Source organism: Anser anser, assembly GCF_964211835.1.
Source record: "Anser anser genome assembly, chromosome: 19".
Lineage (NCBI taxonomy): Eukaryota > Metazoa > Chordata > Aves > Anseriformes > Anatidae > Anser > Anser anser.
The window spans coordinates 11020782-11037469 of NC_139740.1; the positions used below are offsets into that span (position 1 = coordinate 11020782).

Genomic DNA, 16688 nt, shown 5'->3' on the forward strand with positions numbered 1-16688 from the left:
AGCTGAGGACTTCACATGAGGACCATGTAGCCCTTCCACTGATCTGAGTGACACAGCTCGACTGACAGGAATACATGGCCAGAAGGTGGGAGGAAGATGGAAGAACAGGATCTCCCTCTTTCAGCAGCAGCAAACAATAATGCGGCTCAAACCACATCAAGAAATCATGCTTGAATTCCTGTTCTCAGGAGTCATTTAGGCACTAACCTCCAAAGGTGCTTAGAGGAGCAGAGGAAACCTGGTCTGTAACTTGCTCTCAGCAGTGGGGCAAAGAAGTGGAAGTCTGTGGTATATCGCTGTGATCCAGGAAGACTGACACTTCGTAAGTGTGAGTAAAGGCATCACAGTCTAGCCTTTAATATGCATGTTTAGCTAGGTCTTGATCCAGTCATGTGTTCCCTGTTTCACACGAGAAAGGCCTGTGTTCCAGTTGCTTTTAGTCCTCACTCACGATTTGGGTACTAATCACATACCTTTTGCAAATGCGGCACGAAACTTTCCCTTTAGGGAGAGGAACATTTAGATGGAGCCTATAAAGATTATACATTTTCTCTTTAGTTACAACTATGCATTACACTGTTGTTGTTTTTTAATGACCAGAACAAGCAATTTAATCTTTAAAATTACACATTGGAAAAAAAAAAAAACAAGTTATAGATGCCTTTTGCAGCATGCCTCCCCTGCCTCCTTCACTGGGAATCCTAGCATTTGCCTTTGAAACAGAGATATGCTGGGACTGGCATTTGCCAGACTCAGATCCACAAACTTCTGGTTGTGACAGTTCCTGAATTACAGACCTGATGTCTGCAAATGACTGGGTTTCAAAGTGAAGGCAGTCATCATTTCAAAGGCTGAGAAATAAATATATCATAAATCAGCATATGTGGATTTTATGTATAAAGATCTAATTAAATTTTGTTCTGTAATTTCTATATGCAGTATACACACACAGTATATATTTTTTCATTTTCTTTTGTCCATAAGTACAAGCAATATACCATATAATTCTCTTCCTCTGTAACATGCCTGGTTTTTGTGCTGGTAAAGTAACATCTTAGCCTTTTGTAGTCTGTTACAGTGCACTATAGAATTTTTATTGTATGTTACAGTCTGGTTTGGAGATCATCCAGCAAAACGATCTGCTTCCTTTTAAAAAATAACTTAAAATACTGCATTTTTCATAAAGTGTATAAAGCCATACAGAATCCAAGTGTGGAAAATAAACACATCATTGCCAATACCAAACATTTAGCAGGCCTGTCCTAGGCCGCAAAATCACGAGTTTGCCTTACAAATCTCGAGAATTCAAAGACAAGTAATTTCAGGCTTCCTCTACTTGCCCTTCTTCCTTTCAAAATTTCTTGGTTGTTTTCAGGCTATTCTATACAATCAGAAAAGTTGACAATTTACCTCCAGTTTTAAAGAACGTTGAAACTCTCACATAATTACAGGATATGAGGAACCAGACCTTTGAAAAACAACTGTAACAAAATCTGTGGTAAAATTGCAAAAGCTGGTGCTGCTGTAGGCTGAAATCCACTACCTGGCATAGGGCTGACACATCCTTATCCCTATTAACTCTCACCACTGAGATATTCAGAGAAATAAGCAGAAGCTAAGACTGACCCAAACACGTACGGTTGCTTGTCTTTACTTCCCTTGGAAAATCCCCACTTTTTGGCTTACAATTTGACAGGCTTTCTGCTACCAAACCGAATTGCTTCCCTGAGCTGTGAAAATAATTCCTTCCAGCACTTCTAAATGTCATTTTGAAACAAGCTTGTAATTCATTATTGGCAGAAAACGCAAGCAGACGGTCAGTGCCTCACTTTTTCACATGCATGCTCACCCTGGCCAACCCATGGGGAAACTGAAGTGGACATCTCCCCAGTGGTTTCAGGGCCCTCAGTATCCTGCCCTTAACTTGCAAGTGTCTCTGAACGCTGAAGCCCCAAAGAGCCTTCTCAACCCAAATTTCCAGAACTTGGTGTGCTCTGGGATGCAGTTACCTCTGTGTCAGGATCAGGGAACCAGCACCCTCTTGCAGACCCTCGTCCCAGGGGCAAGGTGTGATGACAGACCACCAGGGTGGGATCTGCAACAGTTGGCTCTGGTTTAGAAAAAAGGGAAAATTATCAAGAGGTTGAACTATTTTGCTCTGACATTTGCAAAACAAAACATTTCAGCTTTTCATGTCAAAATGAAACTCAAAAAAGTTTGAAAACTAAAAGAGCATTTCAAAATAAAATGAAATATTTGCTTCAAACTAAAATACAATTTCCTTTAGCAGGGTTTTTATTTTTTTGTTTTGTTTGTTTGTTTGTTTGTTTCCAGAAAGCACTGAAAAAAACTTGTTTCTGATCAATCCAAAACAAACACCACTTCTCCCCAGTTTTTTTGCCTAGCTCTTACACTGAAATTTGCTGGTCTGACTGCTCTTCTGGTACTTGCAGTACCCAATGGCAGGTCTCACCCTGCGGATCCACGTGCAGCTTTGGCTCCCAGGGACAAAGCCATACATGCACTTGCTTAAAGAAAAGGCAATGGCCAGATATCAGTGTGTGCTCGACTTACCCAAGCTGCATGGCTGGGACTCACTGGGGGATGCGAGCTGCACTAGGGGAGTTTGTGCTGTTGTGGTTTTGTATACAAGAGTCACGTGGAGTTACCACAGCTGTACAGGAGAGTTGTCAGTTATGAGATGGTTGTTACAGGGTAGAAAGAGGCAACGTACCCTCTGCAGTGGCACAGCAAGGGCTCCTGCAGGGACTGCAGCCTGTGAAGGGCTGGGACTGATTCCCACCCAGCGCCCACAGCCTTCAAGTTCATGGGATGGGCTCGCGTATGAAGTGCTCAAGCTTCCCTGGTAAAACAAAAGCATTTCACTGAAGTCAGCAGGGCTAGACAAACAAGCAGTAGATGATGGATCATCTGTCTTCTTCAGCCCAACCCGAGGCAGAACTCAGAGGTAACGCACTAACAAATGCGGGTGCCAAGTACTTCGCCTTGGCTCTGCCTGAGGTGCGTGGAGCCAGTTTTCGCTGTGCTAAGAGAAGCACTAAATCCTGTGCAGAGCAGGGCACGCTGCTCACCAATCCAGGAATGGCTGTTTTCAGCTTTCTGAGACACTTGTGAATTCATTTTAACACCAAGAGTTGAGCACAAGGTCCTTTTCCCTTCCCTTTTTCATGATTTACCAAGGAAGGGAAATGCTCTCTGGCGCACCTCACCCTCTCATCACTGTCAGCCTGCAGCCGCTGCACCCCTCCATGCTGGGAGGCTTCTTGGAGAGTGACGGGAAGGCAGGGCTGGAAAGTCACTCTAATTCACACATAAGGGCCACTCTGACCTCATTTTGGGCCTCTCTATCCCTTTCACTTAGGTTTGCTGCTGTTGCTGGCTTTCAGTCTGTGCACGGGGTGCAGCCAGGGGCGCACCCTGCACGCGGCCTGGCACCTCCGTCGTGGCACCGCCGCACTGGCACGGGCCTCTCAGACATATCCCCAGTCACGAGCCTCACACAAGAAAGCGCCAGATCACACCCAGAGTCACTCTTTTCTTCACAAAAACATACGATATGCAGTCTAAGACTGGCCATCCAGAAACTCATTTCCCACCCAGAGTGAAATGCTCAGGACCCAGCCCTGCACACAGTGCACAGGAGGAGCCTTACACCGGCAGCCCTACAGCACCTACAGGGGTGCTTGCCTCCAGGGACGGATCCATGTTCAGATGATTTGTTATGAAGTGCATTAATTAAAGGGCATCTTTCTCTGTGGCATTTGCTGCCAGTAGATGGACTGTGTGCAGCAGAGATATGTTTTGGTGTTGACATGTACGGGTAGCATCGCTTCAGCGGCGATAGGGAGGTGTTGATGGGATAAAGCCCACCCTCCCAGTAACTCCGTTTCTGCAATCACAGCAGGCCCTGAGCCAGCCAGACCGTCGGTTCTCTCTGTTCCACAGTCCCAGCGCTAATACTTAGCAAGTGCCTAATGGCTCTAGTGGGATTGCAAAGACCTCGCTTTGTGCTGTAAATAAAGTCAAAGGCAAACCGTATGTGCAAGCTAAACACCAAAAGGCAGATGGGAAAGGGAGAAGCAGGGTCAGATCTGTTTTAAATGTCCAGTTTCTACTGACAGGTCACCCAGGTTTTGAAGGACGTGCACCTACCCTGGAGCTCGGGGCCTGAGTGCCTTTGTGGTGGCTCTCACGCAGACTTGCCTGAGATCACTCAGTGGGGTGCAGCAAAGCAGGGAAAGGCAGGGCTGTGTCCTCAGCCTCTTCATCAAATCACCCAGACGTGAGCCGGACAGGTTCACCTTGGAGCAGTGGGGTGGAGTGTTTTGGCAGCTAACAGCACAGCCCCCATGCCCACGGCCGTCATGAGGGTCCCCATTTCCCCTGAAGGATGCCGTGCCCCATTCCCATCAGCTGACAAGGGCCTTTTGCTCTAAGGAAAAAAAAAAAGTAGAACTGTTTTTTGTAAATTTCAGTTGTTCCTTAAATATACCCTTACATTTACATCAGGTCACACTGCAAGTCAGTCTGACACATAAAAGGGCCGTTTCGCAACGCAGCGCTATGTGCCATACAGATGCGATCAATCACACAAAGCAAATTTCCAGCTCCTACAACTCCCTGGCTCCAGCAAGGGCAAAAGTCAGCCCTGTGCTGGGAGCGAGCCCACGAGCCCTCCCACCCACATAGGGCAGGGTCTTCAAGGGAGCTCACAGGATCTTGTGAGACATGGGCCTCGGGAATGCGGTCGTAACGCCAGCTTCCTATGCAAGAGCAAAGCAAGATCCTGCCCAACTTTTAGCCAAAGCAGGTCAGCCAGGCTGCAAGGCTCCAGAAGCTGCCCTAATATTTACCTGCACTCACAGTTGTGACATTCACTTGCATGTGGTGGCTAAAGAGCCTGAAACACTGCAGGTCTGCTGGCCCAGCCTGAGCTCTCATGCAGTAGCACCCAGAGTGGGTAAGGGAATTGTTTGGGGCCAACATAAAGCAAAGAACTGTTCAGGAATGTCTTGCTGAAACAGCCTCTGAACTTTACAAAGATTTTGCAAGCAGCATTGTAAACAGTTTTCTACTAGGCTTTAGCCCCCGGCTTCTAAGGGCAAACCCACAATTTAAACAGACTGCAAAAACAGGGAAAATAGCAACACAAAGTGCCACAATCCCCCTGAGAGGAGAAATTCTTTATCCTGTGTTCAGACGAAGACTGAATGCAGATGGAGTGGCAGAGGCTTCTGCAGCCTCTTTGGCGAGGTTTCCTACCAGGGTGCTCAGGAGGAAGGAGGGCAGCGCTCTGCGGATCTGCTCCGGCCGAAGGGAGCCCGTCCTCCGCTGCCTGGGGCTGGAGAAGGGCACGGGGCTCGCTGGGGACAGCACAGGGACTGCCCCGGGACAGGCAGGGAGGTGCCTTCCAGACCCAGGCCGTTTCCAGACGCTCCTGCACCGTGCAGGCTGTGTGCATGTCCCAGCTGAGCGCTGGTCTCCCAGCCTTTGGTCTGTTGGGGTGGCTGGCACGCAGACACTGGAGTTATTTGCAGCATTGCAGCAGGCAGCACCCACCCTTCTCTCGCAGCATGTGAGAGGTTTGACTTGTATCCTCATAACCTCTGCTCCAAACAAAGTGGCAGAACCATTAAGTAAGACAAAAGCAAATAAAACTCTGGATGGTGAAAGAGCCCATGTGCAGGGAGGACACACTACTGACCCAATAGGGCAGGGAGCAAAAGTTGCAGTTAAGATCTTGGCTGGAGCCCATCCAGACTGGCCTGATTCGTGGCAACATGTCTAAACCCCTGTGCCACAAAAGCTCCTTTTCTGCAAGACACCGTGCGGCGATATTTCAGTAAGATGTACAGCAACAGACAGCGCAAGGACTGCAAGGGTAGACCTCTCTAGGGAGGAGCCAGCGCTCCAGAAGCACTTAGCGATGGCAGCACCACAGCCACGGCGCTCTCTGCAAAGAGCTCTCTTGCTAATTGAGCAAGCGAAGGCTTTTTGGAAGAAAAACAAATATATTTGCAGACAGCCTAAAACAATAAAGGAAAATTTAAAAGGCTGAACAAAGGGACCGGGAAGTCAACAAGAGAAGTTAAGGAGCAGTTGCCTGCAAACAGGCTGTGGAGGCCACGCAGCTAGCAAGAACTCGCTGCCTCCATCCCTCCTCCAAGCTTTACCTGCCATGGCAGGGAGCGAGGAGGCTCAGCAAGAGGCTGTGGAAATCAAAACGGTGTTTCAGGTGGCAATAAATGACTACGTATCAAAGCCAGCATCTGTATCTAGGATTTAAAAACCTGAAGTATTGAAACTGAGACCTCTTCCTGGGGAGGAGCCAAGCGCCAGGGAAAGCCAAAGCTGCTGGGGCTGAGCCGTGCAGGGAAGCAGAAGGGGCCTGGGACAGGAGGGGGCCATGAAGGCAGCCTCGAGCATGGCAGGAGCTCAAGCCCCCACCTGTCCCTGCCCCGGGGAGCTACAACAAGGACCTCTTCCAAACAGAAGGACGCACACCTCACTCTTCCTACAGTTCCGCAGAGCTCCAGGGTGGGGATGTAAAATCCTGACCCCCTGATTTTGTGGTGGGGCTGCGAGGTGATGGCTGGTGACGGGAGCACTGCAAACAGCCACTTGGCACAGAAGGCCCCAGTGCCCCATTGTGCATTAATACCCAGACTTGCATAATGTAGCAATTAGTCACCATGAACATGGCAGAGCAAATCCCATTTTTACAGAAAAGACCTGTCTAGGAGTTGGACATTTTCTCCAACAAGCCTCTGATGGATTTCTGAGGAGGATTACGCTGAGATTCTAGGCTTTGACAAAAAATATGACAAGCTTAAAGTGATTTTTTGTACCAATGTTTAAGCAAGATGCCTGGGTGTTGAGGTGTGCTTATATCCCTGCATTTCCTTTAATGCCAGAAAAAGACTGGGGCTCCTTACGACATTCACAGCACCCAGTCCTCAAAAGCACCGTGGGATGGAGCCTGCATTCTCTGCTGTAAAAGAGCTCGGGGAGACGGGCACCAGCCTCACAGAGCAGAGTGAGCAGCCCCAACCTTCCCAGGCTCTGGAAGCAATTATTTAATGCAGGAACCCACCTAGATCCTGGTCTCACAGCTAAATTAGATGTTAATTATTCCCTTGATGTTCAGTTCTTCCTGACACTGTAGTGAGAACTGCTGCCTATCGCATTACTGCAGAGCTTCTGAAGATGTTTCAGTCAAGGGAGTGGTTTGGTCTGCTTAACTCAGACTTTCTCTTTTCACACACTGTGGGCCAGATTTGCGTGGTAAAATCCAGAGTCATTCCTTTGAAATGACACATTTCGTAGCTGTTACTGAAAACTACTGGCTCATCTCAACAGGGTTATTCTGGATTTACAGCAATGAAACTAGAAGAAAAAAATAGAATTTGCCTGTCATTGACAACTGGGAGTATCACAAGGTGTGAATTTAAAGCACAACAGTTATCACCGAATTCCTCCTCAGGTTACGACGGAATTGGAACAGAGACACTCTTTGTTTCAGAATAAAACTGCAGGATTTAGAAATAGGTACTCCAGAGTAGCATCTTCTTGGTATTTTGTAACTCTGGAACAGCAAGAGTAACAAAGGAGGTTTAGTTTAGCAAGATAGCCACTCTACTCTCACCTCCTGGGCAGCAGAGAAGCTACCTGCCACTTTGTTTTTTTTTTTTCAAACCCAGTTGACTCTCCTGAAAAGGGTTTCTGTTCATAAATGCAGCCTGAAATTCTACAGGGCTCACCTGCACCGTTTCCTTTCAGCATTACCTTTTATTGCTAAACTCTTGATTTATTTAAAATGGAAAAAAAAAATCTCACAGAAAAGAAAAACAAGCATTTGCAGGAGTATGGCAACGTTTTCCATACATGCTTTCCCCATGAGTCAGGGTCCATCCTGTGTACTGACACATCCTGCAGGCTTGCACCAACTTGTGGGGCAAAGCTGTCGGTGAGCACAGCCCAGTCACATGAAAAGCATCGAGAGAAACCAAAGAGAACAGCAGGTATCCCAGGAATAACCGTGCAGGACACAGTTTCCCAGCATTTTTTTTCCCCAGGATATCAGCATGCTGCTACTTTTGCTCAACGCTTTGAAAACTTCTTATGAACTAAAGCAGCTCCCTGGTGTTGGACCCACCAGAGTTTGGAGGAGCGCTAATATCTCTGCAGAAGGTGCAATTACAGCAACCGCACTCAGCACTGCCCTGTGCATCTTGCAGGGCTGGGACTGGGAAACACAGGCTTGTCTAAGCCTGAGAAGTGATTCAGACTAAGAGGATGTGCACTCAGAGCACGGCTATTCCTGTAAAATGCCACACCTGGACACATTTATTCTGGAACAAAACGTGACCTGATACTATTTACTTTATCCCTTTGGACAGTTTAGTTTCTTTGGCTTTAAGGGTGGGTTAGGCTAACCCAGAACCTCCATTTATTCCACAATGAGTTATACAGGAGTATGGAGGATGGAATGAGTCCACCCCAGAAATTAAATCCCCCAAAGCACACATTTAATTGCATATATTAATAACCAGTGCATATCATCTCAGTGTCCAGAAGACCAAATGGCCCTCCTGATTTGGACAACTTGGGTGAGTATTTGTAAGATCTCCTCCCCCAGCAAATCATCATCTATCTGAAAGCCAGGCAGTTATTTTTCAGTGGCTTGGGCTGTGATTATAGGATGGTGTAACAGCCCAAACCCCTGAATGATCTTAACTAAACTTTGAGGATGAAAAATTAATCACCACAGTTATTTTATTATGCACGACCAGTAAAAAATCACTTCAAATTTACATAATGTCTAACTGAAAACTATTTAGCAGTCACATGGAGACTGGGATACTTATTAATTATTTATCTTGTCTTTTTATCATCAGGGAGGAACAGGTGATGTTTCGCCATCAAGTTTCTGTGCAAGAGCTCTCGGGCACAGGGCTGCGTTGGTGTAGTTCTGCCTTTCCCAATGTACCTGCTCTGGTACACTGCAATATGGCCCGAGCTCACAGAGACTATTTCTGCTCCTCTCCCCAGAAATAGATGTTTATCAGCATTCTGTCTCCAAAAATACTTTTGCCAGTAATATACAACATATGTTGTATGCTACTAATTAATCTCCAAGTCAGACTTGTGTGAAAACTACTGTTCTAAGCGCTGGGCAGGCTTACATGCAGGTTTCTCAAACAGGCAAGAGAACATGATGGGACAAGAGCTTCCGTGCAGATACCTGCCCTGCAGGTGCTCCCAGAAGAGCCCTGCCTGGCATCCCCACTGCCTGCACAGCTCCCACCTTTACCATCACCATCTGCTCCTTTAGGGATGGCTCTGACTCCTGCTGTGCCCCTGCAGGGGGACGCACACCCCATGCAGGACTGCTGGGATGAAGCCGTTCCCACCCCTTGGGCCGCTTCAAGGCACTTGAGGAACAAACTGGGCCTTGAAGCAGCTGCTTGGTGCCAGCCAAGCCCCTGTCCTGCTGTCAGGGTGAAATAACTCCTCTCTACTCTCTGTGCATTGTCTTGACTTCTCCCCGAGGGAAACTTATCCCGGATGTCCTCACAGACCTCTGTGACCTCCTCAACCAGTTGCTCTTCCTCTGAGGAGCTGAACAAACTCCTCCCTGAGCTCCTAGCAGCTCGTGAGAGGAGTCAGGGAGACACTGCCACTGAGGGTCTTCTCAGAAACCCTCCCCAAACTTTTCAGCGTGCCCCATCTCCATTTTCTCCGCGAGACACACCCTGAGCACCTCTGCCATGCGCAGAGGCGGTGCCCGGGGCTGGCAGGCTGTGCGCAAGGTGAGGCCCATAAATCACGGCAGGGACGTGCCGCAGCACTTGCTGAGAACAGAGGAGCATATTGACAGGTCTGTCCACAACATCAATATATCAACCCAGAAGAGATCCCTCAAGGTAAAGACAATAACCTGCTTTATCAAATTATCACCTTAATGAGCCAAGACTGCAAATAAGAGGCAATTGTGTGGGCCAGTGCCTTGGTATGAAACCAGATAAAACAGAATACAGACCAGCATGACCTCAGAAGACTATTTATACGGATTTTCCTTATGAATACTTATAACAGACGGTGAAATTTACCCAAAACATTTTGAAATCACCCCCAAAATTAGCCTCCTAAGAACGTCCAAGAGCATCTGGTTCCTGGTAAACGACTATCTATTGCACTGCCTTTTAAAGCTACCATTAGTGACTATGCAAAATGATTGCACCATGAGAATCCTTGCTACTAGTTTCATCAACTGCAAGAAATTATTGGCCCATAATAACATCAGCAGGAGATCAGCCTGGATGCTCCTCTCTAGCCCTACCAAAATGACTCCCAGCCATATGCCGCGTGGCGTAACATCGCACTTCATTTCTATTGACACCGCACCGATCAGCCCGTTGTGCACTTGGAGCTATCACACTGCTCTGTGCTGCTGCTGGGAACTCGAGGGGACAATATAAGGACTGTGAAGAGTTTTACCATCACTGGCATCTACCTGCTCTGGTGATTCCTGACAACATTTGTATCTGGTGGGAAACTGGCACTTGTGGGGTTGCTGTGCATCTTCCAGCCTACGTTCGGTTTTCTTGTTTGGTTCAAATACTGCAGTGGCAGGGCTAACGGGAGTCCTCTGTGCTTCTGCCATGACTTCTTGTAACAGCTGTCTCTGTATTTCCTCATTACAAAAGGGCAAATTTTACTTAATATATAAGAAAAATCTTTTTTTTTTATTCAAAACTAGATTTTCATAATTTAAAATCATTCAGTCACCACCTTAATAATAGCTGGGAAGAAGGGCAGTGTTTTTGAAAACCAAAAAAAAAGTTAAAATATGTCATTTCAGGACTTTCTAAAGGAAAACAAGGTTTCTCTTGAGTTGTCTTCTTCGACATGTTAATGACTTATGACTTTTTTTTTCTTTTTTTTCCTTTTTTTTTTTTTTGAGGGGCAAAAATGCCATAACAGAAGAGGCTGGAGATCATGTACAGGGACAATGACAGGGCTTAGAGATTCCAGATTTTCTGGCAATCTACTAATCTGCTATGTTACTGACAGGATCACAACACCCAGGAAGTTTCATTTATAAGTACTTCTTATTTCGGGCCTGTAAGTCACCAAGGCAACAGCATGTGCAGGGACTGTGTCCCGACACCGTGCCGGGGCCACCCCTGCCAGCCTCCCCTGCCACAGCAGGCTGGGTGGCATTTCTGAGCCTTTCGAAGTAGAACCCTAAGTGGCAAGGTGACACCATAAAGTAACTTACACGCAATTAAACCTCTTCATTTGATAGCCCCAAAAAGCTAAGTCCCAATTCATAACTCGCTGTGTGCCTATGCCAAAATGTTACTGGACCAAGGCTCAAACAAGAAACAAGAAGATCTGGAAGCTAAGACTTCATTCGACCAGAAACAGGGAAGAGATGATGTTAGTCAGTCCAGTATGTATTTATATATCAGTCTTCAGAGAACAGCAATGCTCAGTTGTCCTCCTATGTTTGTATGCCTGGGGAGAGGTTTCCAGTTACACAAATTTATTGCAGGGTGACACTAACAGATCTCATTTCTTGAGAAAGATAATGAAGTCCAGGACTTTCTGGCAAGGAGCAGAAATGTCAGTATGACAAGCTGATCGCTTACTACACCATAACTTAATACATCCTGTGCGTGTTTGGGAGGATGTTTTTGATGAACTAGCAACCTAAATTAGCAAGGAATTCTTAGCATGTGCCTGGTCTTCTCACACGTCAGGTATCAGGATTCACCTTGAGCGGGGAGATCATTCCCTAAGCATGACTCCATTTGCTCTAGCATTGCGATTTATGACTCCAAGGTGCTTGGAGGGATGAGTGGAGAGGTGGGAATGTCCACAATTATTCAGGGAAAGCCGATGCTATCAGACAAGACTGCATCATCAGTTTCCAGATCACACAGCTCTCTTCTAAACAGGACAGCAGAAACAGCAGCCAGCACTGTCTGCCTCTCAATGACCGGGATAAAAAAAAAAGGACAGAAATATCCTCTTCTCCAAAATGCAGAGGACAGTTCTGGAGTGATTTGTAATATCCACACAACTAAGTCCTTTTGTAAATCCCTGCAAGAGCGGGAAGTGAGGTTGGTGATTTTTTGTTTCCAGCAAAGCAAAAGGTTCTGCAGGGACAACTTAAATATTGCAATGGTGATTCACAGAGGGATGAAACAACAGTTGGCACGAGCCTGTTGGCAGTTTTTAACTCAAACTGCGAAGGAACAGGATAGGTTAGGGCTACTGCTTTGTTATCTTACTGTACTCAGATCCTGTTTACAAGACTGGTGAACACAACACCTAGAGAAGTGAAACTGTTTACTTGTAGTAAACTGCTGATGCTCACAGCTTTTGCTCCATGTGCCTCTCGTGTTGCTTTCCCATCCTTCCAAATATAGTCTCCTGTGATAGCCAAGACCTGGAAGGCTTTTAAGCAGGAGCCTCTTCCCAAAGGGCAGCATGCAATGCAATTTGGCCTTTGCATATCACTGGCACTCAGGATATAGAAAGAAATAATCTTTCTGGAGATTAGACAGGAATCTGTACAAACTCAGAAACAGGGAGATTAATCGCTGGAAATATTACCAAAGCCGTGTACCATGTGAGGTACATGCTCGTGCGTGGGGTTTCTGTATGCATATGTGTGTATCTTTATATAGGAGGCATGGTCGGTGTATGTACATACAATCTGCCCAGAATTTCACAACTTAGCTGGGTGGAGGGCAAAGAAAGCTGCTGTGTGGAGGGAACAGAAGGATGCATCCGTTTCTTCAATGAACTAGACGATTTGTTAATTTAGGGAATTCTCACAGACCTGCTGGCTCAGAATGAGTGCAGGCCTACTGCTTTCAGCACCTGATCCAGTCCATAATTCAAATCCTGGTCCTCTTTTGTGGCCATGGGAAAGTCCACAGACATCCTTGCTGCTTCCTCTTCTCCAGGTTACATGGATGGCTGCAGATGTATAGCTAGTACAGAGAAGGAAGCAAAATAAGTTCCAAGAGGCATAGGGAAAGCAGTGACCTGAAGACAGAAAAGAGTGACAGATGTGACAAACTGACCTGCAATTTATCAGTACAGAAAAGGTACCTCAGGTACTGCCAGAGCCCATGAAGCTGCCCATGGACCAAATATGCTTTGAAAAAAGAAGCTGAACAAGCAGAGATCAAGGTGACAATAAAACACATGCTCCTCACGTGAAGTACTAAGTGAAATGCTGCTCCACTGAAGTCCGTGGGAGTTTTGCCATCGATTTTAATGGGACCATAGTTCCAGCCTGGTCCTTTATTTCTTCTGTTGACAACGCTGTAAACAGCCTCACGAAGCTATAAAGTGGAAACATGCCCAAGGCACTGCTAGTGATGAGCTACACTGATGTAGGTGGTCACTAAACTGTAAATAAAGCTGTAACTCTTTGGACTTTGCCCACAAGAACACTTTTTTCCTGACTGGAAATTCAGGCTTGATAGAGAGCAGGGAGAACACAGTGACTTTTAAAGCCTTCCAGGGCAGACTGACATGGAAGGCCAAGCTGATGCCAGGAATACAAGTAACTGACCTCTCCATGTTAGAAAAAGTCATTTGTGCTCACAAATCTACAGCATATAAAATGTATATTAGCAAATTATACAAGTAAAATTTCTGACATCAGCTGACAAAAGGACATACCAGATAACAGCTCTCTGGGCCTTCAGCTTTTTATTCCTTTCCATAAGGATTTTTGCAGGAGATGAGCTGGCATGGTTTCGGAGTTAGCTCCTGAGCCCACACCTCCCAAATTGCCGGGCTTCCCAGGAACCTTCCAAACTCCCAATGGCTTTACAGAGAAGGCAACAAATCTCTTATTTTGCAAGGGAAAGCTGGAGCTCATCAGACTGTTAATTATAAAACTGGATCTACATTCCTTGCTCCTGCTTGCAGTCTGGGCTTTCTCATGACAACCTCTTCTCTCCTTTTATTTCCCGAAGCAGCACCGCCAGAGCAGCCCAGCAGCTGAGTGAACCCACGCCTTTGTGCTGAGCCACGCGAGCTGCTGGAAGGCACAGCTACGTTCAGAAGTCGGGGAACACAAAGGGAGAGGAGAGAGTGCAGCAAAGAAGTTTTGTTTCAAGTTTTAAACAACACAAGTGTTAGTAAGCACATTTTGATATTCTAAAAGCTAGCAGGAAGCCCTGCTGAGGTTTGACATGGTGATTCCTGAAATGAGTCTTTCTTCTCTGGTCCATACTGCAAATTCAGGCATTTCTAGCCTGTGTCACTCAGAAGAGCAGTATGGTTTCATGTGACAACTTTACCAGATGTCACACTGACCACGAATACTCCTAGAGCTATTCGAGTGAACCCCCCAGTATAACGCTGGCTGTGCAGAGACCTAACCCTGAAAGACATACAGGTGTTTAGATCTCCTAATCTGAGCTCCAAATCTCACTTAGAGCCATCTTTGGTTCCTCACGCATCTTTTGATCTAATCCTTGTCCCGACTTGTATTGGTGATATTGCCACTGGCAACAGGTAGAGTCAGGAATGTAAGAACAAAGAAACACAGAAGGGAGAGAGACCATCCAGGCCATAAAGCCCAGCTTCGTGAAGAACTCATGAGCCTGGAAACTGATCTAGATAAGTTCTTCTATCCATTTCTTCTACCTCATCAAATAAAAGTTTTTACCTCACCCTGTAAAGACCTGTACAAACACTTTCAATTCAGTGAATGAGTGTCTCTTTGTTTTTTAGATCATAAAAAGTCACTTATTTTCATGAGTCCAAAATTAATTTATTTTCATCTTCTAGATTAACAGAAAACTAAGATATTGTTAAAAATGATTTTACTAGGTTGATGCTGATTTAAGTTAGCAAGTGCCAAAGTAGCGACACCTCACTGCCTGGCTTGAAATGATCTATTACGCCCACAAGAGCTCCTCTGATGTCCCTGGCCTTGCACAACAGCCCAGGCCCTTGCGTATCAGCCACCCACTGGACATCACAGGTGGAGAGAGAGCACCGAACTGCTGCACACATCTGCTCATCAAACACCGGAAACACTAACACTGACCTGTACACAGGAAGGTGAAATAAGAAAGGACATTCTCTCTCAGTCCCACGAGACTCAAGATATTACAGCCATAGATGCCAGAAAAGCAGACAGAAAGAGTAACATCTCTTACTACTTACAGGGAACACTATTTTTTCAGTAGCATCTCACATAAAAGGCCTGTTCCTGTTCCCATCAAAGTTAGGAGCACAATTCCCACTGGTTGGGTTACGAATCAGGCCCACTATATATTTTAAAAAGTTAGATCAGCAGCTTTCAAAGTCTCTGGAGGTTTTTCATGATACTGCCTAATTAATTCAGAAGCAAATAGATTATTTCTCAGGAGGGGAAAAGCAGGAATTATTTAAAAGCTGCCTTTAGGCAAACTACCAGGGAATAAGAAAAATGTAACTACTGGTTATGTCAGATTTCATTTTCCAGATCAAAAATCAGTGTGTCAGCTCCTTTTCTTTGTTGTGATTCTTTAAAGGTGCAATGAGAATCCCGCATGTGCAGGGAAAGAAGGTGGTCCTTCGCAGAGCAATGCAGCTCCAGATTCCTGAGATCTACATTTTACTGTTCTTCCCCCGCTAATAAGTATCTTCTAAATGGGGCTTTGTGGACGAGGGCAAGGAGTCAAGGAGCACAAAGACAGAGGTACTTTCCCCTCTTCTCCAAGTTTCCTGTGCATGGGGCAGGAAAGCTTTTTGCACATCAAATTGTGCAACACAAGTGATATTATGGGCCAGTTATTTTGACATTTCAGTGGCACATGACTGTAACCCCTTAGCCTAACTTCTGCATAAAAGAATAACAAAATAATCCTTATCCAAAGTTGGGCTTGGGGGAAGAGCAGAGTTGCCAATAAAGTTCCACAGAAGGTCGACAACAGGGCTTGAATTAGTCAAGGTCTTTTGCTCTTCCCTGCTGACAAATGCCGCCTCCAGTTTTGTGGTCGCTGTAGCTTGGCACAGATCTGCTGAAGCAACTGAAACTACACCTGTCTACACCAGTTCTGGTTTTGGCCTGGAAGGGTGGTAAATGTTTTCAGAAATTATGGCTGGAACATCAGAAGACCAAAAAGGCATTAAACACCCAAGTCCTAGTGGAAGTCAGTAAACCCAACTTCCATTATATCCCTTCAAACAAGCCAGCTGAGATGAGAGTGATAGGGGAGCTCTCTCATGTTAATACATCACGTACTGGTAATTTAGAAAAGCTTACTTAGTATTAGCTCTGTGTGCAAGAGGTTTGTGCTTCTTAATCCCACCTAAGCCTTTTAAGACGCTGTGTTTTTTAATTCAAGGTTTTACAACATGGGGTGTTAAACCCTGTCCTACACAAAGAAGAAAATGGGGCAGGCTGGAGGGCAAAGGACCCTGTGAAAAGCACAGCAAACCAAGCATGGGGCAAAATGCTTTGGGGACAGCTTCATGGCCTTCGTGGGCAGTGGCGAGGACTGGAGGGCACAGCACAGCCCAGCTGGGTCATGCTGGACTGAGCGGAGATGCTGTGGAAGGGAGGCTGCTGTTGGGGCGGCAGCTCCAAGCGGGTGAAAGTCCAGGGTATCCCCCCACAAAGCACTGCATGCTAACTC

The 16688-nt window shown here is 46.1% G+C and overlaps 1 protein-coding gene across 1 annotated transcript in view; it reads right to left on the minus strand.

Annotated features, from left to right (window-relative positions):
• The window catches only part of LOC310884114 (uncharacterized protein), an 83330-nt gene that overhangs the window by 16601 nt on the left and 50041 nt on the right, over positions 1–16688 (minus strand). The window contains exons 4-5 of the mRNA XM_083805460.1: positions 2735–2863; positions 2010–2110 (exon numbers count right to left, since the gene is read on the minus strand). Coding sequence (XP_083661586.1) covers positions 2010–2110; positions 2735–2863 — 230 coding nt within the window. The remainder of the gene's footprint in view (positions 1–2009; positions 2111–2734; positions 2864–16688) is intronic.